This window comes from Manacus vitellinus, unplaced genomic scaffold, assembly GCF_001715985.3.
Source record: "Manacus vitellinus isolate BGI_N305 unplaced genomic scaffold, ASM171598v3 scaffold_13_pilon, whole genome shotgun sequence".
In the NCBI taxonomy this organism is placed as follows: domain Eukaryota; kingdom Metazoa; phylum Chordata; class Aves; order Passeriformes; family Pipridae; genus Manacus; species Manacus vitellinus.
In genome coordinates, this window is record NW_021938999.1 from 11,849,305 (window position 1) to 11,869,593 (window position 20,289).

The 20,289-nt window shown below is 36.5% G+C and overlaps 1 protein-coding gene across 4 annotated transcripts in view; it reads left to right on the top strand.

Moving 5' to 3' along the window:
• CCDC146 (coiled-coil domain containing 146) overlaps positions 1-20,289 on the top strand; it is a 70,841-nt gene that overhangs the window by 29,213 nt on the left and 21,339 nt on the right. For 2 of the 4 annotated variants that reach the window (XM_029958132.1, XM_018068084.3), the window contains exons 3-8: positions 4,665-4,747; positions 9,296-9,502; positions 17,275-17,332; positions 17,890-18,066; positions 18,655-18,728; positions 20,051-20,278. In XM_029958132.1, coding sequence (XP_029813992.1) covers positions 4,665-4,747; positions 9,296-9,502; positions 17,275-17,332; positions 17,890-18,066; positions 18,655-18,728; positions 20,051-20,278 — 827 coding nt within the window. Of the gene's footprint in view, positions 1-4,664; positions 4,748-8,717; positions 8,792-9,295; positions 9,503-17,274; positions 17,333-17,889; positions 18,067-18,654; positions 18,729-20,050; positions 20,279-20,289 lie in introns of those variants that run through there. The other 2 variants (XM_029958133.1, XM_029958134.1) reach the window with 2 other exon arrangements.

Genomic DNA, 20,289 nt, shown 5'->3' on the forward strand with positions numbered 1-20,289 from the left:
GGAAAGCTGTGTGGTAAGTGTCAAACAGCCTGGACTAAATGAGGATTTTGACAGAGGATGCAGAGCTCTCTGTTCAAAGAGGACACTTATCCTTTTTCTTTCCTGAATGCTTAAACTTTTAAATATTATACAAAGGAGGTAAGAAAAACTCTTCAAATAAACAACACAGAAAGAACATTCCAAACCTGATGTAGCAGACTGGTCAAAAGAGCCATATGACAAGTGGCTAATACTATACTGAAATCCTGAGTGTATACAAACTAATTCCTTGATATTTTTCTCTTGTCTCCTATTATGAGGCAAAAGAGTTGTTTAATGAGACGTTTCAGATATTGGAAATAAGCAAGTTAATATAAAATGCTGGATATTCTATGTGTTAAAATAACTTTAAATGTAGTCACAATGTCTTGTTATAGTTACAAAATCCGCAGCTTAGCATGAAGAAGTGGAAAGTGTTACTATTCCATTTGAGCTTAGAATACATTTTAGTTGTTTTGCAGTATCTGCAAAATTAGAAACACATGTTAGCTACATCATTTCTCCAAAATGCAGAGATCCTAGGCACTGTTGAAATTAAGTCTTTTCTAGGAAGCCTCAAGTGTTTCACTTTCATAATGATTATGAGCAATTGATGTTAATCAGTAATTTCTTGGTGGCGACTATATTTATCTTCCATGCTTATTTGGGATGTTTTTTATCAAAAGAGTGTGAGTGACCAACATTCAGATTGCCTAATCTACTTTAGTTTAAAATTTGGCTGAGTTTTATTCATTTCTGTAGAGTCCCAAAAGAATTTTTAAAAGCCTTGAAATTCAAAACGGGAAATGTTCCTAGAGTTCTTATTTATATCACATTTGAGTTACATAAAACCTCGTTTGAAATTTCAGATGAGTTCCTTGGTGTATTACTTTGAGTTGACTGTCAGGAAGGACTGAATATGTTAAAGTGGAGAATGTCCAATGCACATAACGTGGAAGCGAGGAGGCATTGATATAGTTAGGACCAAATGTCACTGGTTTTGCTCACATGGAAGAGTACCTCCTTTATCAGGTTGGCCTTCTCCCTTCTGTGGTTTTAATTCCCATTTGTATTCTGATATCTTCTCTTTCTTACTGACATCTCATGTATCACATATCTCTATATCCAGACTTGGAGAAACTACTGTGGTCTTACATCCTGAAGTCAAGCTCAAAGGATATTCAAGAGGACCCTCAGACAGTGTGTAACCCCATATAGTGCTCATTTTTTCTTGGGATTTTCTTCAGGATATTCTGTGCAGAGCTCTGATGGGGAGCTGTTGGTAGCAAGCAATTATGAACTTATTACTAGTGTGGGGATAGAGAGAAGTTATTCAAGTGCATAGAATAACTCTTTGAGCATAAACAGTTTCTGTTTTTCTCATGGATCCCTATATTTAAGATTCCTGCCCAGAGCCAGAAAAATCCATGTAGAGCTAGAAAAATATGAAGGATATGCCCTTCCCTTTCACATTTTCAGAAAAATTTTCCTCCACATTTTCTATCACAGGACAGGATTATCCAACACTTTACTTCATGGGATTTTTCATGGATTGGAGGAAACAAATTTGCTTTGGAATTTGGGTTTGGGTTTGGTTTGTGTTTGTTTTGTAATGTTTTGTTTTTCTGGTAGAAAAGCCAGACTTCAAATAGTGAAGGAACATGAAAAAATGTAGCAAAGTTAGGAAGTTACACTCATGTTAATCAGTTAAAGATGACAGTAAAGTAAAAGAAAGGGTAATTTAATGGGGTAAAATAAACATAGCAGAAATATTAAATAAAAAGGAAAAGGTGCGAGTAAACCCACTAATAAGATACATATTTGCATATTTTCAATGTAATTATATTTATGGGAGTATGAGGAGAAGGAAAGCAGAAAGTTGCCAGGAAACCACCCATTAACAGCCAAATCTTCATCCAACTTTCCAACTTCTTAGATAAGGAAAATTTATTTTAGTTTATCCAGATGATCTATCAACATGGAGTGTGTTTAAAAATGTATGGGGTCCCAGTTCATTGCATAATGAGAAAGCAAAGCTGAGAAAAGCAAAATACAATTAAGTACAACTGAGATGGAAAGGGACTGGAAGACTCAACAAGTTAGGAATAATTATCTGACTATATTCCAGACCTGGTCTGAGATCACCAGTATAACAAAATTATCTCAGTTCTTTCCAGGGCATTATGGTTAACATAGAACTGAAAAAAAGACATCCTCAGTTGCCATTCACAAGCCCTGTTTTTTCCTTACTACTCCATCTTTTCACTAGTTTTTTGCTTTTTAGAGTAGCAACACGATTAGCTACGCTGAGGAGAACAACATTTTACTTAACTTGGCAATGTGAGAGCTTCCAAGTAATCAAATGAACTATGAGTGCATAAATACTGTTGGCTATTTTATCATTAATGTGAAAAAGGCACCCTTGAAAAAAGTATATATCTATATATTAGGGCCATCATCTCTCGTCTGGTTTTATCATCACAATGAATACAGTTTTTCTACAGTAGGCTTGTATTTTTCCTTCCTTCTTTCACAAACTGACTATTTCTTCCCCTCAGACAGTTGCTTCTTTCCCTTCTGCCCTCCTAAGGATCATGGAGAAGGCAGTATACTGGGCTTTAAAAACAAATCCTGGGATCAGGCTAGCTCAGTGCTGGCTCTCTGATGGCTCTCCAAATAAAGTTGTGGTGATGGGAACTATTCGGTGATGAAACTTTTCACAGAAGTCCTGCTGCCTTTGTCAAGCTGGTGTGCCATCCATGCAGTCTGTCCTGTGCAGTCCTCAGTGCTACAAGTCATCACATTGTATAGGACCAACCTTATTGGAATAGAGCTCTTAGCTCTGAGCTGAATTGAGGAATTAAGGGTAAAAGCTGTAAAAAATTAAGGACCTAAAGAAGACATGGCCTCCAGGACAAGTAAGATTATTCCTGTAGAAACATTGTCAAACATGGCATAGATCTTCAGGGAGAACCTAAGCAGTAAGAAAAACCATAAGTCACAGGTACAGATCAGAGCAGTGTGGAGAGAGGACATTAGTGAGGTACCACCCAAATAGGACACCTGTATCTACATATGAGACTAAGAAATAAATGGGTTGAGAGATAGATATGTTTTCTTTCTCACAGAAGAGCTAGTTAGTATTGTGAACTCAAGTGAACAGTGTCTTTGGATCACAGAGAATGCCAAAATAAATATCTGAGAGCTGCTTATCTTTAATCTCATGCAAACAAAGGAAAGGCAGACCTTCTTTCCTTTTCTCAGGGTCTCAGGGAGCAAAGATTGTCTTTGCTACCATGAAATATTTTGGAACAAATCTTCAAAAATACATAAACATTTAGCAAGAAAATATATACTTCCTTTGGCATATTAACTTGTATTCTGCTTCTTGACCATAGGACTGATTTTAGATGGTTTTTTCTAAATGTTTTAAAGGTTGAATTATGGCTTCTGGGATTTTCCTGGTGCTGTAGTAATTTAATTTCTTATTTCAGGAGATCTGCATAATCACATTTCTTGACAGGTTCCCATAGAATTTGCAGATTTAACTTGCTGCCCCACAAGGCTAGCCATGGACTTTAATAGAGCTGGATCACCTTACATTTTTTAATTAGTTTTAACCTGGTTCTCCTTACTTGTGATTAAAGGAGGGGAAGAAAGGTTTTCTAAAGAAATATCACACAGGAATAGTGTTGCCATCAGGACCAGGGAAGTGATTGTCCCCCTCTACTCAGCACTGGTGAGGCTGCAGCTTGAATCCTGTGTTCAGCTTTGGGGCCCGTCACTACCAGAAGGACACTGAAGTGCTGGAGTATGTTCAGAGAAGGACAATGGAGCTGATGAAGGGTCTGGAGCACAAGTCTTACGAGGAGCAGCTGAGGGAGCTGGCAGTGTTTAGCCTGGAGAAGAGGCTCAGGGGAGAACTTACTGTTCTCCATAACTATATGAAAGGAAGTTGTAGCCAAGTGGAGGTAACAAGTGACAGGGCAAAAGGAAATGGCCTCAGGTTGCACCAGGAGTGGCTTAGACTGGATGTTAGGAAAACATTCTTCACTGAAAGGATGGTCAAGCTTTGGAAAAGTCCAGTCAAGGAAGTGGTTGAATCACCACCCCTGGAGGTATTTGAAATATATGTTTGATCTTGATATTTGCTGAAGACGGGCACAGGCATATAAGGCAATGTGTTCTGTTGCATGGGGGTGATCCAGCTTGAGCACAGCTCCTCTTTTTTGCAACCCTACTGCCTGTGGAGACACTTTGAGCCTCAGTTTAGCCTGTGCAGGCCAGCAGCTTTATACCAAAACTGGACCAGTTAAGCAATGTGGAAAACAGGTGACAGATCTTGAGTTCAAATTCAAGACAGAATTATCATGGAATACTAATACAGACAGAAAATTGGAGAAGAAATGGTGGTGCAGGCAGAACTGCAGTTGTAACATACATTTTTTGTATTCTTATATTTATACTTTGAATTGTCTAAATAAGCATTTCTTTTATCTGCGTATTTGATTTGGTTGTGTATTTAATTTTTTGTTACCAAAGACTGTCTAAACTGAAAGGCTGCCAATTACAGTTATAAAAAGTTGCAGCAGAATGAAAATATTACTGCTTAAGAGATTTCATAACTGTCTGTTTCCCTTCCATAGCTATTTTCTGCTGGAAAAATCACAGACACCCAAGCAGCTGAGCTGAAGGAACAGTATACCCTGCTGCATAAGACTGTGACAAGGTATAATATTCTATTTTTAGACTTTTAGTAGCCAAAGCATTACATATTTAAAGTAATTTTCTGCTCTTGCTGAAGCTTAATTATCATTTAAGGCTTTCTTATGGTGATAGTTCATAAAGGAAGAAAGAACAACACAAGTTTGTAAACCAGTATTATTTAATAGGAACTTTCAAGGTTGTTAGGGATACCTAAATAATTGTTTGAACAACATCTTTGTTTCTAATATAAACGTAATAATATTGGGAATGGACAGACCCACAGACTGCAACAGACAATATACAAATTTAAAATAAATACATATTTGAATATCGTGTAGCCAGAATTGTAACATATGAAAAGACCAACCTGCTGAGCTGACATCATAGAGAGCAAATGAAGAAAGTAAAGCCTAGTTTCTAAGAAAGAAAATGAGACTTTGTCACTTCTAAGTAGGCATGAATTTTACATTCTGAGAATACTGACAGTCACATTAGACAGGGCTGCTAATTAGAACCCTAAGCTTCACACTATAAATGGAATTTGGAAATTAGATGTAGTAGTTGTGGGCCTGCCCTGCACCGGTACTTGCTGGAGGAGAGAGAAGAGATCCTGAAGAAGAGAGCCTGATGCTAGGCTTGAGCAGGGCATGTGGGAGTGGAAGGAGAGAGGGAGAGACAAAGTGGGACACAATACTGCAGTTCTATCAGGTGAACAGTGTGTCACAGAACAGAGCAGTCCTATTGCAAATATTGCAATACTACATTAGTATTTATGAATAATAATTTTGATATTACTTACAACATGTGTGTGATTATAAGTTAAATCAGCGTCATGATACTTCTGTTACATTTCTGTACTACATACCATAATTTCCACTATATCAACAATATTTTATCCCAGTTTCACTGACAGTACACATCAAAACCTTTATAGCAATTCTGTCATTAAAGCTAATGCCTAGTTTAAGGAATCCAATTTCTAGTTCAAGTCATATCTGCTTATTTGGGTTCAGCTGGGATTTGCTGTGCCTCCTGGTAATCTGAATAGTGACAAGTGCTAAGTAATGTAAAATAATTTGAAAAAGGGTTCCCAAAATCCTGAAATAGCAGTTTTTCTTGAGGTTACTGAGTCTTCATCTTAATAAAATGAGGAGTTAGAATATAGGTCTGACTCTGTGAGAAGTCATCTGACTTTATTTCAGATTACTGTATAGCAAATCTTTCTGGGAAGCAAAATGAAAAACAGCACTCCTAAAACAGTTTGTCTTTTTAGAAAACGCAAGAAGACTTTTCTTAACGCTCAGAACTAAACCTTTATGTGGGGTTTGGATTAGTTGGTTGAGAAGATTTCTACCACAATGGTGTTCACTGAGCTGAAGTAGAAATCCAGTAGCTGATAAACTTGATTGAACTTGATTGACTTTTAGCCAGTGTTAGTTTGAAAACAGCCTTTGATTGGAAAAATATCAGCATATTACTACATATTTTATGTATTTATATAGTATTCTTTTATACAGAACATTCATTTATGTAAAGACAATCCCTTTGTGTGTGTAGCAAGCTTGAGTGTAAACAGGACTCAGCTGTCTTTTCTGTCACACTTAAGACTACCCTTAACAGCATGCACAAAAAGCATGAAAATGTTAGATGGGAGATTACATCTCTCATTCTTTCCATCATTCTCACAGGAGTATGAAATTGCCATAGTTCTGTAAGAAAGTGGATTGGAGAGAATCATGTCACACTCTTTTCTGAGATGTAGTTGTGTGTCAAAGCAAAACACCAATGTGTGAAAAACCATTAGTTCCCACAGATCGATTCCTCCTACTGCTTTCTTTTGAAAGTGAAATCAGTTGGCAAAAATGGATCAGGATCTCCAGTACAATTTAAGGACTTTTCAGACATCTAAAGTGGGATTCACTTGTCTGTATGTTAACATCAATATACTCTTTTCCTACAATGAACCATTCACAGAATCAATACCACTTGTGAATTTTTATTTCTTCACCCTTACATGTGCAGTACAGTTCTGCGGATCTAGAGCTTATTTTTTCACCTAATACAGTTGAATTCAATCTCTTTCCTAATTAATGCCCACCTGTCAGTGCTGTTACAATGTCAAATTAAAACAAATGATGGAGGATGAGGTCTTCAGGCTGTGTGTGTTCCTCTTCCCTTTAGTAGCCTAGAAAAGTCTCAAGCAGGTGGTTCCTTGTGACAGCTATACCAAACTATTGCAGCTGATCTCTCTGATATACAATACAAAGTTGTGTAACACAGTGAATACACCAAGTCTGTATGCAGGTAGTCTCCAAGGCTGTTGCTAGAGTACACAGTGTATGGTTAGTATTTGTTCAGTGGTAAATGGTCTTCTTTCTTGCTTTCAGTTTTGCACAATTTGGCATTCTGAAAAGTTGAGAGATGTTACCTAGCAGACAGAATCTTTGATACATTTCTTCAAGGTGTTATATGCTTTTGAATTTATGTTTCCTGGGAACAGGCTGTCATCCCATTGTGGTGCTGTCTCACCCATTCCCTTTGCAGTAAGGCTGCATCTGAAGCTGAAGTACCTGAGTTCATATTTAGCAACTGAAAACCCATTTAGTCACTCAGTTATGTGTCCCAGTTGTAAATCTTTATTATCTCAGTTTAGGAACCTAATATGAATATTCTGATAACCCAAGCTATAAGATACTCAGGTAATAATGAAAATTTATTGGCAGATTGGGAATGTTATTTTCTTCAGCCTCTGCTGAAATACTAATCAATTCAAAAATTCAAAATCTGCCACATCAGACCGCACAAACCTACTTTTGCACTCGTGATTCTACATGTGTACATCACATAGATGTCCAGCTATTTCTTCATTGTCTTCAATTAAATATAAATCAGCACACGAAAAAATGCTGTTGGCATCTGTAGGGTGCAAGAGCTAGATTCAACACTCACTTCTTGTTCCTTTTTCTTTTTTTATTATCTTAAAAAAAATCAATGCTAAGAATTTTGTTTTTATAGAATCACTTATGTGTTTATGTAACTGTATGTGAATTGTATGCATTACATAAGAATTGTGTTTGAAATGAATGTGTATTACTACAACAAATTATATTTTCTCCTACAACTGCAAACATTCTGTTGGACTTAAAGATCTAAATATTATGTAGAATCCAGTGACAGTAAGTCAATTTATTTTTCCCTTCATATGTGTGTGTAAATACATCACACGTGAAGTTATTTGTTCGTGATAAAGATACAGTCTGTTTTCTGTTGAAGTCTGTGGTTTTCTTATTTTCTAGTTTAGAAAAAGGAAGTGGTTATCTAAGGAGAAATGTTACACAAACCAGAACTTTTTCTGCCATATTATTTCAGCTATGTTTGTGCAATATAGACACTTGTATATTTTGTGTTTTTGTAGTTACCATCTCAACTCTATTCTTCAGTGTGATACGTAATTTTGGTTTTGTGCCTAAGTCATAAAAGTCAAATTTGATCCAAAATTTATGTATAGAGTTTCTTAATATGGGAAATTTTTAATTCCCTTGTTTTTTCAAAAAATATTAAATTGCACTGTATTTTTAATTAGTAAAAGTTAAGTGATAGAGTTCTTTATTCCTCTACATAATTTGTGACAAATTTAAGTATACCATTATATAAAAAGTCACACTGTAGTAATATTGAGAAGGCATACACAACTATGTCTATAGCATAAAGCATAGGTTTATGTGTGGTGCATTGTATATGAATTTTCATATTGTAGTTCCCTCTAAGACTTTTCCACAATAATCAATGTATTTTCCTAACAGCCTTTAAGATGTTATTCAGCTGTCACAGGTTCCTAAGGATATATGAATACCAGGCTCCTGACACTGATAGAATATTAGTTTGTTGTTTCTGTGATGCTAGACTTTGGTGATATGAGTCAGATCAGATAATTGTTCACGTCTACAGGCCTTATAATGAGCTTCAACAGATGTCCACAAATGTATTTTCAGCTTGTGTATCATTAAATGAGTTACTTCAGATCCTGGTAGCACTGCAGCAGTAGCAAGATGCACCTCATCACTGGGTAGGTGTCTTGGTGTTTATTAGGAACTTAAAGTTATCATATAGCCCAGACTGGGCCTTGTCCTGGTGAATACCTCACTGTTATAGGTCCCCACACTGAATTAGACGTAGCCTTTGGCACTTCTTAGGATAAAATGGATTCCCTGTCTCTTCCTTTGTGTCCAGGAAATGACAGACAAATAAATTAAACTAACTAAAGGTCTTCTATCTGGTTAAAATTAGATGAGATGAATCTCACTCCAACTCCAGGTATGCAGAAAAAACCCCTGTGACCAGATTCCACTGCTCTCATGGCATCATAGGATGCTCCACGTTTGAACAGACCTCAGGAGGTCCAACCTGCTGTCCAGCACAGGCTGAGCTAGGAGATCAGAGCGGATTATTCAGGACTTAATCCCATCTCATCTTGAAAACCTTGAATTAACTATTATAGGAAGGTAAAAAAGTATAAACACAAAGCTTATGCTTCTTATTGCCTAGTTCTAAATTTGTCTATTTAATGCAGTTTACAGGAATCTGAGACCCAGCTGTTGCAGGAAGCCAAACGTCTTAGTGAAGAACTGGAACAACAGCATGAACTGGAAAAACCTGAACAAGTCCCTGAAGAATCTTCCAGTGAAGCTTCCCAAATAAGGCAACAACTTCTTAGTTGCCAAAGTGAATATGATGCTATTAAAGCAAGAGAGTATGAGAATCAGTTGAAGATAGAATGGTAAGTAATGGTGGTCAAATGCTACTAATTTTATCATAGCTAATCTAGGATCTAGAAAGCCAATAACATAGAATATAATTCAATCTCATTTCCATCCTACATGGACACATTTCTTGACTGTTTTTGAACAAATTGCCACAAACTTTTCCTAGTAACAGCAACATTTCAGTGGTGAATAAATTTACCCTGGTGCAAGAACTTGTAGATAGTTTTAAATTTAGAACATGATATGGTGTCCTTTGAAATGCTGTTTAAAATTTGCTACATTGCATGATTAATTTTTGGGTAAGCATATTAACATGAACAGTTCTAGTCTAGGACACCTTTAATACAAACATTTCAAGTGTCTCAGAGACCTGTTGGCTGGGATTTTATGGAAACAATGTAATAAATAGACCCAATGCTATTTTTAACATCAGTAGGACAGTGTATTCAAGATTTTTTCTTCAGGTACTTAAAGGAGGAGAAGTTCATGTATATTCTTATACTAGAAAAATAATAAATTTTCCCTGAAAAGAATGAAATCTTGAAATTTTTATGTAAGTAAAAAAAGTCAAGAATAAACTTAATACTGTATATATTTCAATTATCTGAATATTTTATGGTAAAATTACAAACATACTATAGCATTTGTAAAAATATGTACCTAGGCAGGTGAATTCAGATTTTTATTTTGTGAGGTGCTTGCTATTTTTACCCATCATCAATCCAGCTATAGTGTAGTTGGTGTGTACATAAATACAAATAAGTAATGTCAGCATCTTAACAGTTAAAACTATTTTTCTGCAAGGAGAGCAGGAACATTGTACACACTGCATGGAGCAGATTTTTCTGGCAGTTCTTTCTGGATTGGGGGGGGAGAGTTTAGAGCCAAGTGTTTGCTCTAAGAGAGAAAGAAATGAGAATGAAGCAAATTGGAAGTGGGAGAAATAAAGAAACATGGAAAGCATCTGGAAAAAATTATTTGCTATGAGATAACTGAGAAACATGAAATTTCCTGAAATAATTATTAAATACAGAGTTTCTTGCAATTTCCAAGCAGTCCAGAAATGAGCTCTTCAAAAATACCATACTTTTTACCTGTTTGACCTCATTAATATTTTTCACTGATTTTGCATCACTTTTCAAAAAAATTAAAGGGATTTATATGTTTAGGGGATATGTTCCCATTCTCTATTTTCTACCTCTAGTCAAAAGTAGAATTCTGTTCTATATAAAATGCAGTTTAGGTATTATTTCAATTATCCTTGCACATTTACTGCATTAATATTTATATATGAACTCAATATCCTATTTTGCAGATTAAAAATACACTTTTTGGGTCAGTCATACTATGAAAAATGTTCTTGCACTGTAATAAGAAACTTCCGTCTTATGTATTGCCCGGGATCAAACCCAGCTGTACAGTCCAACCAGAGCTCCATGAGGAGCGTTATCTAACAGAGATCACAAGTGCAGCCCCAGCCATTTGTGATGTGGGGATTTTGTGAGCCAAATAGAGTCCTCTGTATTTGGGAATCCTCAGCTGACCCCTCTTCTTTTGAACTTCTCCTGTGTCCGCCCCAGCAAACTTCTGACATTGCAACACCTCGGGCAATGATTTCCACAGATTAACTACATAAGAACTCTACATAAGAACTGCCACCTTCTTGCTTTTTTTTAACCTGACTCCTACAGCTTCATTTAGTGCCCTGTAGTTCTTGTATTGGAACAACAAACGAACATCTGATCCTCTCCTCATTTTCACTGCTGCAGGATGATTTGATAGATCTCTTTTGTACAACCCCATTCCCCCTTCAATTTGTCAACTTTCTAAACCGAAGAGCTACAGATTTTTTAATTGTTCCTTGTTTGGAATCTGTTCCATGCCTGATGGTAGCATAGGATCTTATGCATGTTGTGGGTGTGGAGTGAGAAGGATGTGCCTCGGTTATGTGTGGATTTGTTTATTGGGAGAGAAATTCCAGAAATATTCACGATATTACAGGGCCTTTGATGTTGAAGTAGCATAGAATGAACAGGACTAGCAGAATATATGTAGGGAATGTGTGAGTGAATGTAGTACGGAAATGAGAAATGGACTATGAAGAAAAACAGATACTGGGTGTGAATAAGTGTTTGTAAAGAAGGGATGGGCTATGTACCTGTGAAAGACAGTGAAAATTAATGTCCAGAATAGAGTTGTAAGCAGCAGGTGATCTAATAGCAACACTGATGTAAAATGAAGATCTATATGCCTGCTGGTTTTAAACAAAGAATAAAGCAACGTTTTCTGAAATGTGTGTGTGCATTGGCCATGTCAAAGAGGGGAAGCTGCATCAAAGGTATTAGAAGTTTGTTGTTAGGTGGCTGCTTGGTTTCCTCCATTTCTCAGGATAAAAACTCATGGTCCAGCCTCTCTTGGCCATTGATCTCTCTGGAACACAGTTTTCCTTGTTGTCCAACTGTGTTAATACAGTCCCAGCTGTGCTTGGCACTTACAAGTAAACTTCTCTTTGGGAATTATGACTAATGGCTGTTTAGTCTGAAAACAAACATGTTTATTTACCTTCTTATGTATAGCAGGCAGGGAGCATGGAGGGGAAAAGTTTTTGAAGGGAATATTTGTGTCTCTGATCTACTTTATCCTTTTTTGAAAATATCTACTCAGTAATACTGCTGAGCTGGAAGTGAGAGAGGGACTCTGCAGATCTGTTTTCCTGTTTCTGTAAGCCTTTCTTTCTCTGAAGCATCTCTTATCTCTGTCGCCTTTCTTTCCTGCCTCAATTCACTTTCTCTGATAGCTAAGGGTACTTAACATCTTTTTTGCACTTGGAATCAAATCTGACAACAATGAAGTTTCACTCTTGAGGAGTCATATGGGTATACCATAAGATTAGCTAAGTTACTTTTTGTCTCAAGGTCTCAGTATTCTGTATTCCCTCGTCCGTATTTCATTTCCTATTTGCTTACCTGTAAACAATTTTTTTTCTAAATCAGATACCTTTTTCAAGAGCTGAAGGTGATATTTCATCTTCTGGTTTAATTCTTTATTGTTCCAATGAGTAGTCAACATTCCCAGAGTAAATTTAAATTGCCTTCAACATTGTAGTATTGGCAGTTTTTCAGGAATTTTTTAACTTTTTTCATAGCTTGAATAGGTACATGAGATATTCAGAAGCACCTCTGACACACTTCAGCTGTCAGGGAAGTCACCCTGAGGGTGACTGCATGGATGGGGTGTACTCCCACTGTAGGTGTGTGCATCCCCTTCCAGCTTGTGGCCAGTTGTGCCATGTGGTTGTACTGGGCTCGTTGCTATTGTGTTCCAGAGTGCACAGCACAGGCAGAGAGCAAGAGTTGGAATCATTTTACTGAGCTTTTAAAGCTTGGGCCACTATCCCAAAGTCAGAGCTGACTCCAGGAGTATTCTTTCTCTCAATAACTACCAGACAAGGTTAATAAAGTAAAAGGAAAAACAGTGATCTCCATTTGGTTCTGGTACAATTGCATTCAGAGCCATGACATTTCTTCATATAACTGATAAGAAGGCTCAGTAAATAAGAATATAGACTGAAAAATCAAAGTAGCAGAAGAACAAGAAAAGGATTGGTGTGATCATAAAGGGTTTGTTCTAGCTTGAGGAGACATTTCACTTTAATGTTTGTGTGAGGCTTGGAGTCCTGGTTTGTGAGACAAAATAAAGAAAAGCTGCTTTTCTTTATTAGAACATGGCATCAACAGTAGTTTATTACTGAAAAATAATAAATATTTAATCTAAATTAATCTATCTTCTAAACAATAAATTTAAAAATAAGCAATTGATTTGTACTAAAATCTATAATGAGTTTGTGAGATTAAAGGTACCTGATTCTTGAAAGCAGTTTTATTTTAAAACCTAGGTTCAATCTATAGGTCCCACAGTCATTTGTGCAGGTAGCAAAATGTCTCTTCACTCAAGTACTCTCACACTCTCTGTGATTGCATGCAAGTCAGGATTGCAAAACTGAGTTTGTCCCTGTAGATGGATTGCAAATATGGAAAATTATTTCAATGCTTGTAAATATTTCAGTATTAGTCACTCAATAATTAAAAAGGGAAAAGTTAAGCTTTTGTCCATAGTTTTTCTAGTAAAGAGTTACAAGCCATAAGTAAAACAAACGGAGTCACATCTGAAGTTGTTATCAGCCAGTCTTGTGACTGCATTCTCCAGTACCTCCAAACTAATTACAGCTAAGAGCATTACAGGAATCTCATGCTGGCAGCTTGTCAGCTGTGATATCTTCTACTTGTGGTCACTAGATTTTAGTTGTGAGGTGCTAAGCACCTTCTATGGATTTCTCAGCAATCCCAGCTATAAAACAGAGTAGTTGAAGGAGTTCACTTTCTTGCATGATGGGACTAATAATGATAACAGCGTTGTAGCTGGTTTGTGAGGTAACTGAAATGGACCTCTGTTGACAACTACCACTACATTTCTTAATCTCTTTGTCTTAATTTTTTTATTTCTGTGTCAGTTTGCAGCTGTAAACATCTCTCAGGGAAACATCTGGAATGTATTTTTATTAATGGCCCAATTTTCAACTGCTTTTTTTTGCCTCATTACATCTGCATCCCTGGCAGCTTTTCATGTACAGTGTTGCTATTCAGCTTTGTGAAAATAAGAAAAGCGGTGTTAGAAACATTTGCACACATCAATGTTTAACCTTAAGAGTTTTATCTTCTTTTCATTATGTGTGTTGTTATAGGTATAATATTGACAAAAACCACGTGATGCGGAAAAATACAATCATCAAAGAAGGGCTATAAAACAATGGGAATTATAAATGCCTAGTACCAGTTGCAGCTATTTTGTTTGTTGTTGTGATTGATGTCTAAGTAAGACACTCATGAGATTGATATCCATACCTCACAGATTACAAGATTCAAATGCTAAATGTAATTTCTCTGCTTACCTTAGATAAACTTCTGTGTCCACCTATTAAATCAAAGACTGAATTTAAAATCTTTGAAGAGTCTTATTTGATTTCTTAATCTGATTTAATCATCCTGGTTTAGAGTCCACAGAGAGAAATATTTTATCTTAAACTGGTAATTTATCTCATCCTAAAATAGGCACCTGGGATGACAGACGACCTGCCCTTTGGAGGTTCCTGTCTTTATCCCTGACAGTAAGGAAGCCTGGGAATGTTAACACTGGGCTGACAGTCTGACTTCTGTATATGGGCAACTGGATCAAACTAATAGCTCAAAAGCGATTCTTCTTTCTTTTTACCCCTTTTTTTACCACCTTCACTGTACAGCTCTTTAGGTAACTTGCTGCTTCAAGTTCAGTGTTGCCTTTGTTTATGTCACAGAAAATGAGGTGTTCAAATCATTTTACTTTTGCTGGATGGAAAAGTCTTTGTTGTGAAACTGGAATGGTTCCACAGGAATCTGTCCTCATGAGTGAGGAATGTGACAAAATGAAAACAGTGTCAACTTTGCTCTCCCTCCTGATTTTTGATATTGCTCTTTTGATCGTCTAGCGTGATATTAAAGAGGGCACAGCACGGACTGACAACAAGCAATGCAGTAGTTCTTTAATCATTTTTCACAGGACTTATTTAATAATATTTTGTGGCAGTCAAACAGTTACAGGTATTAGTGCAAAGTGGACATTCATTATCCCTAGTGTGATTACGTGAGTCCCAACTAGGAGCTCAACTAGGAATGCTTCCAAATGTGTTTGGAATATGATTTTGGAATAGAACTTTTAAAATTAATTTTATCAATTTGGGGGGAAGATTGATTGAAATTCAACTTTTTTCTTTAAAAGGTTTTGTTTTGCAACTTCATTCACTCAATGGGTGTTCAAACACTGGCATTCAAATTAGGTTTTGGACTTACCAGTCCCTGTGGAGGCACCTTGTACTCTGCCCATGCAGACATGCATGCATTCTGTAAATCAACAACATCTACTCTGTGTCTTTATTTTCTCTTTGCTCTTTATCTGAGCCAGAGCTTCTTATTCATATTGTTTTGTTTTATTTGAATTGCAACACCACCAACTCAGTTCCCTTTTTCACTGTTTTCTTACTGTAACGGAAAATATGTTGCCTGAGACTTCCAGGTACAAGCTTCACTCCTTTTGTTGGAGGACTGAAAAGTAAGAGTTTAATGAGAGGGCGTGGGTGTTGGAACTGGGGGGGGAGGAGGGGAGGAAGAACCTTAAATCAGCACTGATAAAGAGTTGAACATAAGATCCTTGGAATGGTCCTCCACAAGGTTGGCTACTTGGAGATTGATCTCTCTTACCAGGACCACACACTTTCTGAAACCTGAACCACCACCACCATGCAAAGTCTTACACTGCTACTGAAAGGTTTCAGAAAAAAACCCCAAACAAATAGCAATCAGCTGCCTCTCTTCTGTATCAGTCACATTCAGAAGCAACTGTAATAGCTGCTTTGGGTAGGTGGGGTGGATTCCCTTACCCCAGTTTATAGTTCCAAGTTACACAAGTGTTCCAGTGAAGCTTGTCCCCTTCTCTTAATGCTCCCCTGATTTAAAGAGTTATTTATTCTAACTGGCTGCCCTGAGTCTCAGGGAAACCTGAGCAGCACATCCTCCCACTGGAGTTAGAAACACATTTAAGCACACAAGATGATTCTTTGCTATACCTGGGACAGGGGATTTGGTTGTACCACCAATTCTTCAGCTGCAGTCTTTACTCCTTTACACCCTGAGACTCAAAAATGTTATTGTGCGTACTAATTACTCTGAAACAAACTGCCTTCTTTGTTGCCAATCAGTAGCACAATGACTCAGTTAAGTTCAGTTTGGTTGTGATGGCATGCAGGCTGCTGTAGCCCATTTACCTCCTATAGGTGCAGAATTGTTCCTGCATGCACTGGGGAGGTACAGACACACCTTCCATGGGGATAATTTTTTGTATTTAGCAGTATTTACCTACCTGCCACCAAGAAGCTCCCTATGTACATCCAACAATCTTGTTGGTTGAGCTCCCCTTTCGTAGTCACTCCTTCATCTTCCTTAGGGCAGCCTTACTAAAAATACACCCAGAAGATCTAAGGGCTTTCCTATTTCTTCCTTTCCTCATTCTTCATCTCTTCAGCATTTGTCTCTATTGTTGCCTGAAATTAAATTGCAATTTAGTTTTGGATACAGGTTTTCTGGTTTTGGATAAGTTATTCTGTGGTTATTCAACTTAGTTTTCTCCCATACCCCTTTGGTGTAGCCTGTAACCCCTGCCACTTTTCAGGATTTTTTTTTTCACAGGATCCTGTTCGGATTTGAGGAGCAATCATTCATAGGAAGAAGAAAGTTTCTCACTAGCAATTGCACTTTCTTGTGACTTTCTTGTGATGTCTTTGTGACTATTTATGACCCACCTCCTCTTTCCTTTTGCCTTATTTCCATGTTAAAATTTTGTTTTCTGAGGTTGGGAGAAACTGTGGGTGTAGGGTGCCACTAGTAAAAGGTAAGGGTGAGTGAGGTGTACATGCATCCCTGCAGGAGGTGCTCAGACTAAGAAAAATCAGATTCAAAAATTTACATGTGTGGACTGTAGAGAAAGAGTCCATATGTACAACCTGTTTTTCAGGACCCTGAATTACCAGTCAGCAACTTTCCTTTAAATTGGGACACCTTTCTATTGGCCCTGATGATAATTTACCATGTGTTTTAGTCTAACACAGGACAGGCTTCCATACTTTTTTGCCATTTACTATATTACAATAACGGGTATTATATTACTAATATATTTAGCTCTTCTTTGATTTTTACTGTAGTTTGCAAGAAGAAAAAAGGCTTCTGGAAAATGAATATGAAAAAATTTCAGAAAAAAAGGTAAGTACAAAACATGAGAAAAACAATGTTTTATATTCTGTCAGCTAATGTATAAAAATAATAGTGAAAATATTTTCATGATGTGTCTCTCTAGAGTTTATTTAAAATACGGAATACAGAGAAAAATAGATTTTAAAAGAAGTAGATTTTATAGGAGAGGATATATTATATAATTCAGTTTTGATAACTTCAGGGCAAGCAATAAATAACTGATTCAGAAAAGATCTGGATTTTTTTGTTTACTAGGAAAATGTTTACTGTATTCAGCAAATGGATACTGCATGTAAAGATAGCTGCAGGTTTTTGATTCTAGGATGTGAGCATGAGAAATACGTTTGCAGTCATAAATCCTGATGAATATATGTGGTTTTGTTGGAAATAATATTCTGATGGTTATTGATAGAAGAAACACAGATCTGGTAAAGAAAAATATATTCCATACCTTCACACAAAAAAATGTTGTCATCGTTCAGTGTTGGTGATTCTGTATTATCTCAAGCATGTAAAATGTAAAAAGGAAAATAAAATTAATCTGATCTTTTACTTCATTTTTAAAGGAGGACTATAAGAAAATTAAACAGCTGAAAGAAAATTGTGATGAGCTCTGCAAAGAAGTAGATGAGAGGAAAACAGAAATTCATGCAATAGAAGAAGCTGTTTCATCCAAACAAAAGCTGATATTAGTAGATGAGGAAGAAACAGAAAAGCTTCTGGACATGCAGACTAATTTAAAAGTAACACAAAATTAATTGTGCCTACGTTTATCTCTGTGTGTGCATGGATGTGTATATGATACATATTTTGTCCAATAGTGAATGTTCTTGATGTTGTTTGTCATTCCAAATCCATTATATATGGCATTACATTATATATAAGATCATTTTTCGATAGGCATGAAACATGCTGCTGTGCCATATCCTTATTACTCCTTTAGGAAATAATAATAGTCATGGTTTTGATTAAAAAATGGTTTCTATAAAGACATTTTTGCTATATTGTGTTATTGTAGGTTGCTCAGACTAAAGTTAATACAGATATATGATTAAACATTCCTGGGTTTGCTGCTTTCCTTTCCATGGATAAATAACATTAAAAAATGTATTAATAATATTCAAGCATGATTTTTATCTTGCAGATGCAATGAAATTGTAAATATCAATTTTTATTTTCAAAAGTAGCAGCTACAATTCCCTGGGACAAACACAAGTAATTAAAAAACACGTTTCCTACCCATGTTCACAGCAGTTGTAAGTGAATATTACTGCTATGAAAACTCATCAGTTTTTGAGGCTATTAATCAAACCTTTCTGTTTTGTCACTAGAGTGAGCTAGTTAAGATCCTTGGTGTTCCAAAACAACTTGCAAAAGAAACTGAGAAGATATATCGGAAAAAAATGTATGTTTTTAATAGATAATTCCATATACATAAATATATAAGTATGACTTCTTCCAATCCATTTGTTATAGAGATGATTGAGGATAGTTGTTGATTAAAATTAGGATCAACATTCAACAAGGCATCTATTATTCACCTAAAATCCATGCACTGTACTGAAAAATATAGTATATGGAGTGAAACATGGCAAATTTAAGTACAACAAAGAAAGACTTGGAGCAAAGCTTGGTCAAAATTTGCTTAACCATCCTACTGTACTGCATTACTATATATGACACTTAGTAGAAGTTTAGTGGAAAATAATGTTACCGTGTAATCTCACAATTAGGCTTTTTTTTCAGTTTCTAGTGCTTAGGGACTGTGTATTAGCTACTCTCTGCTGGGCTCAGTGAAACCAGCAGCTTCCACAGCTGACAGTCTGGCCTGAGCTACATGATCATTCTCCCTTGCTACTTCTGTACCAGTTGTTGAGTCACAGGTGCTTTGCTGTAAGCTCCTGACATAAACTGTGGTCTCTAATACTTCAATAGGGAAAATGTAAGTCAGTAGCCAGTCTTTTTTTTCTCTCCCTTGTGGAGCTGGGGTTTTTCTCCCCTGAAGCATGGCATGTGCTGTTTTCTGTAAGTGTAAAACCTAATTAGCACTGTGCAGTTTCAGCCAGGTCACTCACAGATCCCAAAGGTCCAGTTGCCATCCGGATGAATGATGGAGTTTGTACCCTGTTGGTGCACTGAAGTTTTTGTGTCTCCTGCTTCCAGTCTCTATTTTTAATACAGAAGCTGCTATGTTTATTATGTTAAATTTCTTGGATTTCAAACTTGTATGATGGTTTTCTTCTACGTTTTCCTCACTATTCTGCATAATGTAACTCTGCCATCATAAATCTAAGAAGTTTTCCCTATAGTGTTACAGAGAAGCAATTTTTGAAACCTACATTGTGTAGATTGCTATTAATGAAGTACTTAAATGAATCTTTATACTTTATACTCACATCACAGAATGAGCTAACCAGAGTTCCCAGTCTTGGGAATAATATTTAGAAGCGTCACACCTATGTACCTAGTAATGTTACCAGGAATCAGTTTGCTAGAACTCTTTTTAACACTGTAATGGTGCTAAACTCTCAGTTAGTCCCATGCCTAACTGCAATTTTATTGTTGAACTGTACTGCAATTTGAAGCTTTTCACTGTGTGTAGTCTGCTTTCAAACATATGGCCTATATTGTTAGGTGAAATTATTCTGTGTGTCCAATTACATTTTGCCATTTAAATATGCATGTAGAAAAATTAACCCCTACTGCTTTGTTAAAATATATCCACAGCGATGCAGAGAAGAAGAATGAAGCCCTTAATGATGAAATAGGAGAGCTGACTAGAACTCTGAAAGCCATTGAAAAAAGGACTGAAGAGATTTTACAGGAAAGAGAAGATGTAAAGAAGGAATTGGATAGCAACCAAGTTTTGCTAGAAAGCAAAGAACGAGAACGCATTAGTTTGACAAAATTACTAGAAATTAACACAGAGAAGGAATTAGCAATCCTATCAGACAGGTTAGAGACAT